This window comes from Anolis carolinensis, unplaced genomic scaffold (genome assembly GCF_035594765.1).
Source record: "Anolis carolinensis isolate JA03-04 unplaced genomic scaffold, rAnoCar3.1.pri scaffold_39, whole genome shotgun sequence".
In the NCBI taxonomy this organism is placed as follows: Eukaryota; Metazoa; Chordata; class Lepidosauria; order Squamata; family Dactyloidae; genus Anolis; species Anolis carolinensis.
In genome coordinates this window covers 117,943-127,500 of record NW_026943848.1, presented here as the reverse complement: position 1 = coordinate 127,500, position 9,558 = coordinate 117,943, and the positions used below count along the sequence as shown (strand labels likewise).

Sequence of the window (9,558 nt, the reverse complement as noted above, 5' to 3'; positions counted from 1 at the left end):
GTTCTTTGTCAGCGCTTGCTCTGTGTCCGGAGATGTCAAAGATCGGAGATCATGACATCATTATTGTACGGAATAGCAGAACCTTCTCTTTGGCCCATTTATATAGGGGCTCTCACATATCAGAGGGTCATTGAGGTTTTATGGCTGGCATCTGTTCTTTGTCAGCGCTTGCTCTGTGTCTGGAGATGTCAAAGGTCGGAGATCATGACATCATTATTGTACAGAATACCAGAACCTTCTCTTTGGCCCATTTATATAGGGGCTCTCACATACCAGAGAGTAATTGAGGTTTTATGGCTGGCATCTGTTCTTTGTCAGCGCTTGCTCTGTGTCTGGAGATGTCAAAGGTCGGAGATCATGACATCATTATTGTACAGAATGCCAGAACCTTCTCTTTGGCCCGTTTATATAGGGGCTCTCACATACCAGAGGGTCATTGAGGTCCTTGATGAGATAATTAAGGTAATTGAGGTCCTTTAATGACCCGAGATGATCCTCAGGACCCTCCTTGATGCCCGCCCAAGACCCCAAATGCCCCGAGACCCCCCATGCCCCCCCCAGAGACTTACTTCCGGTGGAGGAGGAGGAGCGCCTCTGCCCGGAGGCGGGCGGGGGGTGCTGGTTCTCGGACCCCCCTGTGGGTGCCGCGGTCGGGAGGGGGGGCGGTGGGGGTGGGGGGCAGCCGCCCTCGGGCAGCGGGGGAGGGGGCGGTGGGGGGAGGGGAGGGGGCTCCTCGGCGGGGGAGGGGGGCGCTGGCCCCTCCGGGGAGCAGGGGGAGGGGGAGGGGGGCGGGGAGGGGGGGCTGCCGTTCTGCTGCACAGCGTCCTCCTGCGACGGGAGACAGGCCTGCGCGGACGGACGAGGAAGAAGAAGAAGAAGAAGCAAACTATCACTCTCTGGGAAACTATAACTCCCGGGAAACTATAACTGTCTGGGAAACTACAACTCCCTTGGAAACTGTAATTCTGAGGAAGACTATAGCTTTCCGGGAATATATATATCTCCCAAGGAACTATAACTATCTAGGAAACTACAACTATCTGGGAAACTATAACTCTCAGGGAAACTATTACTCTCTGCAAACTATAACTCTCAGGGAAACTACACGTCCCAAGGAAACTATAACTATCAAGGAAACTACACGTCCCAGGGAAACTAAAACTCCCAAGGAAACTGGAACCTCTGGGGGACTACAACTTCCAGGGAAACGATATCCCCCAGACACTAGAACTCCCTGGGAAACTCAATCTCCCAAGGAAACTATAACTCTCCAGAAACTATAACTTTCCAGAAACTATAACTCCCGGGGAGACTATAACTCCCCAGAAACTATAACTCTCAAGAAACTATATCTGGGAACCATAACTCCCCAGAAACTATAACTCTCAGGGGAACTATAACTCCCAAGAAACTGACTATCTGGGAAACTATAACTTTCCAGAAACTATAACTCTCAGGGAAACTATAACTCCCAAGAAACTATAACTATCTAGGAAATTACAACTATCTGGGAAACTATAACTCCCCAGAAACTATAACTCTCTGGGAAACTACGTGTCCCAGGGAAACTATAACTCCCCAGAAAATATAACCCTCAGGGAAACTATAACTCCCCAGAAACTATATCTAGAAAATTACAACTCTCTGGGAAACTATAACTCCCCAGAAACTATAACTCTCTGGGAAACTACGTGTCCCAGGGAAACTATAACTCCCCAGAAAATATAACCCTCAGGGAAACTATAACTCCCCAGAAACTATATCTAGAAAATTACAACTCTCTGGGAAACTATAACTCCCCAGAAACTATAACTCTCTGGGAAACTACGTGTCCCAGGGAAACTATAACTCCCCAGAAAATATAACCCTCAGGGAAACTATAACTCCCCAGAAACTATATCTAGAAAATTACAACTCTCTGGGAAACTATAACTCCCCAGAAACTATAACTCTCTGGGAAACTACGTGTCCCAGGGAAACTATAACTCCCCAGAAAATATAACCCTCAGGGAAACTATAACTCCCCAGAAACTATATCTAGAAAATTACAACTCTCTGGGAAACTATAACTCCCCAGAAACTATAACTCTCTGGGAAACTACGTGTCCCAGGGAAACTATAACTCCCCAGAAAATATAACCCTCAGGGAAACTATAACTCCCCAGAAACTATATCTAGAAAATTACAACTCTCTGGGAAACTATAACTCCCCAGAAACTATAACTCTCTGGGAAACTACGTGTCCCAGGGAAACTATAACTCCCCAGAAAATATAACCCTCAGGGAAACTATAACTCCCCAGAAACTATATCTAGAAAATTACAACTCTCTGGGAAACTATAACTCCCCAGAAACTATAACTCTCTGGGAAACTACGTGTCCCAGGGAAACTATAACTCCCCAGAAAATATAACCCTCAGGGAAACTATAACTCCCCAGAAACTATATCTAGAAAATTACAACTCTCTGGGAAACTATAACTCCCCAGAAACTATAACTCTCTGGGAAACTACGTGTCCCAGGGAAACTATAACTCCCCAGAAAATATAACCCTCAGGGAAACTATAACTCCCCAGAAACTATATCTAGAAAATTACAACTCTCTGGGAAACTATAACTCCCCAGAAACTATAACTCTCTGGGAAACTACGTGTCCCAGGGAAACTATAACTCCCCAGAAAATATAACCCTCAGGGAAACTACACGTCGCAAGGAAACTATAACTCTCAGGGAGATTATGACTCCCAGGGAGACTGGAAGTTTCAGGAAACTATATACTTTCAGAGAAAACTACAACTCCCAAGGAAACTACATCTCCCAGGGAAACAATATCTCCAAAGGAAACTACAACTCCCAGGGAAACTGCATCTCCCAGGGAAACAATATCTCCAAAGGAAACTACAACTCCCAAGGAAACTACATCTCCCAGGGAAACAATATCTCCAAAGGAAACTACAACTCCCAGGGAAACTGCATCTCCTGGGAAAACTACGTCTCCCAGGGGAACTATATCTCCCGGGGCAGCTGCATCTCACCTCCTCGCTGTGCGCCATGCTGCCTGGCTCCCCGGCGGCGCTCCCCAGGTGTTTGTAGTAGTCCCCGGTGCTGGGCTGCTTGTTGAAGTTCCGCGACTTCCGGCTGGAGTCCACGCGGCGGAGCTCGGGGCTGCCCTCAAGACAAGTGAGCTGAAGGGGGAAGAGAGAGGGAAGTTACTTTTGGAATTACTTTGTAAAAATTACTTTTTAGAGTTACTTTGTAAAAATTACTTTTTGGAGTTACTTCACAAAAATTACTTTTTGGAGTTACTTCACAAAATTACTTTTTGGAGTTACTTTCTAAAAATTACTTTTTGGAGTTACTTCATAAAAATTACTTTTTGGAGTTACTTTATAAAAATTACTTTTAGATTTACTTTATAAAAATTACTTTTGGAATTACCTTATAAAATTTACTTTTTGGAGTTGCTTTGTAAAAATTACTTCTTAGAATTACTTTGTAAAAATACTTTTTAGAGTTACTGTGTAAAATTACTTTTTGGAGTTGATTTGTAAAAATTACTTTTGTAAAAATTACTTCTTGGAGTTACTTTGTAAAAATACTTTTTAGAGTTACTGTGTAAAATTACTTTTTAGAGTTACTTTGTAAAAATTACTTTTTGGAAAACTCTCAGGAAAATATCAGGGGAACTACCATATATACTCCCAGGGAAACTATAGTACTCTGGGAAACTATAATTCCCAGGGAAACTATACAACTCCTACGGAAAACTATAACCTCCCAGGGAAACTACATCTCCCAGGGAAACTACAACTCCTAGATACAGTGTTAAAGAAACTATTGGGTGGAGAAGTTACTTTGGAAAAGTTTGGAGTTACTTTGGAAAAGTTCATTTTTTGGAGTTACTTTGGAAAACTCTCAGGAAAATACCAGGGAAACTACCATATATACTCCCAGGGAAACTATAGTACTCCGGGAAACTATAACTCCTAGGGAAACTATACAACTCCTACGGAAAACTATAACTTCCCAGGAAAACTACATCTCCCAGGGAAACTACAACTCTCAGAGACAGTGTTAGTGAAAGTACTGGATGGAGGAGTTACTTTGGGAAAGTTAAATTACTTGTTTTGGAGTTACTTGGGAAAAATTACTTGTTTGGAGTTACTTGGGAAAGTAACTTTTTTAGAGTCACGTTAGAAAAAGTTACCTTTTGGGAGTTGCTTTGGAAACGTTACTTTTTAGAGTTACGTTAGAAAGTTACCTTTCGGAGTTACTTTGGAAAACTCTCAGGAAAATACCAGGGAAACTACCATATATACTCCCAGGGAAACTATAGTACTCCGGGAAACTATAACTCCTAGGGAAACTATACAACTCCTACGGAAAACTATAACTTCCCAGGAAAACTACATCTCCCAGGGAAACTACAACTCTCAGAGACAGTTAGTGAAAGTACTGGATGGAGGAGTTACTTTGGGAAAGTTAAGTTACTTGTTTTGGAGTAACTTGGGAAAAGTTATTTGTTTGGAGTAACTTGGGAAAAGTTACTTTTTTGGAGTTACTTGGGAAAGTAACTTTTTTAGAGTCACGTTAGAAAAAGTTACCTTTTGGGAGTTGCTTTAGAAATGTTACTTTTTAGAGTTACGTTAGAAAGTTACCTTTCAGAGTTACTTTAGAAAAGTTACTTTTTGGAGTTACTTTAGAAAAAGTTACCTTTTGGGAGTTGCTTTAGAAATGTTACTTTTTAGAGTTACGTTAGAAAGTTACCTTTCAGAGTTACTTTAGAAAAGTTACTTTTTGGAGTTACTTTAGAAAAAGTTACTTTTTGGAGTTACTTTAGAAAAATTCATTTTTTTTGTGGAGGATAGGTATCCCCGGAGCCAGTGCTGGGAGGAATAAACTAAGTAAATTTCCCCGTCCACCCAAAACCCAAAGCAGAGAGATTTGGGTCCAGCAACCAAGAACAGCTTATCCCCTTGTCCTCAAAGGAACAAAAGGGTCCTTTGGGGCAAAAGGAATTAATGCAAAGCCAGGATTTCCTTCATGCAGACGTAAAGGTCAAGATTTTCCGGACACAAAACCCAATGACCATTGCAGGAGAATGGGGTGGGAGCCCTAAAGGTCATCTAGACCAATCCCCTGCCCATTACAAGGACTGAGATGCATTATCATTATCATTATATATGCATTATTATTATTATTCTATCTGTATCTATATATCTATATCTATATCTATCTATCTATCTATATATATATATAATGATTATTATATGTATCATCATTCTCATCAACATTATATATCATTAATATATAATCATTATATTTCACCATCATCATTATATACGTATAGTTATTATATATATGTAATCATTATTATATATGTATCATCATTCTCATCAACATTATATATCATTAATATATAATCATTATATTTCACCATCATCATGATATATAATCATTATTATATATGTATCATCATTCTCATCAACATTATATATCATTAATATATAATCATTATATTTCACCATCATCATTATATATAATCATTATTATATATGTATCATCATTCTCATCAACATTATATATCATTAATATATAATCATTATATTTCACCATCATCATTATATACGTATAGTTATTATATATATCTAATCATTATTATATATGTATCATCATTCTCATCAACATTATATATCATTAATATATAATCATTATATTTCACCATCATCATGATATATAATCATTATTATATATGTATCATCATTCTCATCAACATTATATATCATTAATATATAATCATTATATTTCACCATCATCATTATATATAATCATTATTATATATGTATCATCATTCTCATCAACATTATATATCATTAATATATAATCATTATATTTCACCATCATCATTATATACGTATAGTTATTATATATATCTAATCATTATTATATATGTATCATCATTCTCATCAACATTATATATCATTAATATATAATCATTATATTTCACCATCATCATGATATATAATCATTATTATATATGTATCATCATTCTCATCAACATTATACATCATTAATATATAATCATTATATTTCACCATCATCATGATATATAATCATTATTATATATGTATCATCATTCTCATCAACATTATATATCATTAATATATAATCATATTTCACCATCATCATTATATACGTATAGTTATTATACACATCTAATCATTATTATATATGTATCATCATTCTCATCAACATTATATATCATTAATATATAATCATTATATTTCACCATCATCATTATATACGTATAGTTATTATATATATGTAATCATTATTATATATGTATCATCATTCTCATCAACATTATATATCATTAATATATAATCATTATATTTCACCATCATCATGATATATAATCATTATTATATATGTATCATCATTCTCATCAACATTATATATCATTAATATATAATCATTATATTTCACCATCATCATTATATATAATCATTATTATATATGTATCATCATTCTCATCAACATTATATATCATTAATATATAATCATTATATTTCACCATCATCATTATATACGTATAGTTATTATATATATCTAATCATTATTATATATGTATCATCATTCTCATCAACATTATATATCATTAATATATAATCATTATATTTCACCATCATCATGATATATAATCATTATTATATATGTATCATCATTCTCATCAACATTATATATCATTAATATATAATCATTATATTTCACCATCATCATTATATATAATCATTATTATATATGTATCATCATTCTCATCAACATTATATATCATTAATATATAATCATTATATTTCACCATCATCATTATATACGTATAGTTATTATATATATGTAATCATTATTATATATGTATCATCATTCTCATCAACATTATATATCATTAATATATAATCATTATATTTCACCATCATCATGATATATAATCATTATTATATATGTATCATCATTCTCATCAACATTATATATCATTAATATATAATCATTATATTTCACCATCATCATTATATATAATCATTATTATATATGTATCATCATTCTCATCAACATTATATATCATTAATATATAATCATTATATTTCACCATCATCATTATATACGTATAGTTATTATATATATCTAATCATTATTATATATGTATCATCATTCTCATCAACATTATATATCATTAATATATAATCATTATATTTCACCATCATCATGATATATAATCATTATTATATATGTATCATCATTCTCATCAACATTATACATCATTAATATATAATCATTATATTTCACCATCATCATGATATATAATCATTATTATATATGTATCATCATTCTCATCAACATTATATATCATTAATATATAATCATATTTCACCATCATCATTATATACGTATAGTTATTATACACATCTAATCATTATTATATATGTATCATCATTCTCATCAACATTATATATCATTAATATATAATCATTATATTTCACCATCATCATGATATATAATCATTATTATATATGTATCATCATTCTCATCAACATTATACATCATTAATATATAATCATTATATTTCACCATCATCATGATATATAATCATTATTATATATGTATCATCATTCTCATCAACATTATATATCATTAATATATAATCATATTTCACCATCATCATTATATACGTATAGTTATTATACACATCTAATCATTATTATATATGTATCATCATTCTCATCAACATTATATATCATTAATATATAATCATTATATTTCACCATCATCATTATATACGTATAGTTATTATATATATATATATAATCATTATTATATATGTATCATCATTCTCATCAACATTACATATCATTAATATATAATCATATTTCACCATCATCATTATATACGTATAGTTATATATATATCTCATGAGTATTATATATGTATCATCATTCTCATCAACATTATATATCATTAATATATAATAATTATATTTCACCATCATCATTATATACGTATAGTTATTATATATATATAATCATTATTATATATGTATCATCATTCTCATCAACATTATATATCATTAATATATAATCATTATATTTCACCATCATCATTATATACGTATAGTTATTACATATATATATAATCATTATTATATATGTATCATCATCACCATTAGATATATATCCTCATCATAATTATATATGTATATAATAATCATTATTATATGTATCATTATTATCTATGTATCATCATCATAATTATATATGTATATAATAATCATTATTATATGTATCATTATTATCTATGTATCATCATCATAATTATATTTGTATATGATAATAATGATTATATGTATCATTATTATATATGTATCATCATAATTATATATGTATATAATAATAATGATTATATGTATCATTATTATATATGTATAATCATCGTCATCACTGCATATCAATATTATATATGTATCCTTATGATTATTATATTATTATTATTATTATTATTATATATATTATTATAATCATGATATACACACATAATTATATATATATGTATCATCGTCATCATTGTATGTATATACCACTATATATCTATCCTTATTATATATACATATATATATCATTATATATGTATCAACATTATATACGCTATATATATGTGTGTGTGTGTCATTGTATGTATATATCATTATATAGGTATTATCATTATTATTATGTATAGCATCTTTATATATATTGTCATCCTTATTATTACATATATATCATCATCATAGATGTAGATAATTATTATCTATCCTTGTATATATATATAAGTATCATCATTATTATTATGTACAGCATCATTATATATATTATCATTCTTATTATTATATATGTATCATCATCATGTATGTAGATAATTATTATATATCATTATCATTGTATGTATATACCATATTATGTATTATTATTATTGTATATAATGGTGATGATACATATAATAATACATATATGTAATAATGACAATAATGATGGTGATACACATATTATAAGGATTACATATATATATATAGATAGATAGATCATCAACATTATTATTATTATATATGTATTATGGTTATTATATGTATCATCATGATATACGTCTTTATATCCAGTTATTATTATTATATATATGTGTGTCATCATCATTATTGTCATTATTATTATATATGTATTATGGTTATTATATGTATTATCATCATGATATATGTCTTTATATCCAATTATATATATATATATATATATATATATATATATATATATATGTATCAGCTTCATTATTGTCATTATTATTATATATGTATTACGGTTATTGTATGTATCGTCATCATGATATATGTCTTTATATGCAATTATTATTATTATTATTATTATTATTATTATTATTATATATGTATCATCATCATGATTGTCATTATTATTATATATGTATTTCGGTTATTATATGTATCGTCATCATAATATTCAATTATTATTATTACATATATATGTA

At 31.1% G+C, this 9,558-nt stretch overlaps 1 protein-coding gene across 1 annotated transcript in view; it reads right to left on the bottom strand.

Annotated features, from left to right (window-relative positions):
- Positions 1–9,558, bottom strand: part of espn (espin) — a gene marked incomplete in the record, with an annotated part of 80,034 nt that overhangs the window by 26,808 nt on the left and 43,668 nt on the right. Inside the window, 2 exon segments of the mRNA XM_062966894.1 lie at positions 570–846; positions 3,036–3,185. Coding sequence (XP_062822964.1) covers positions 570–846; positions 3,036–3,185 — 427 coding nt within the window.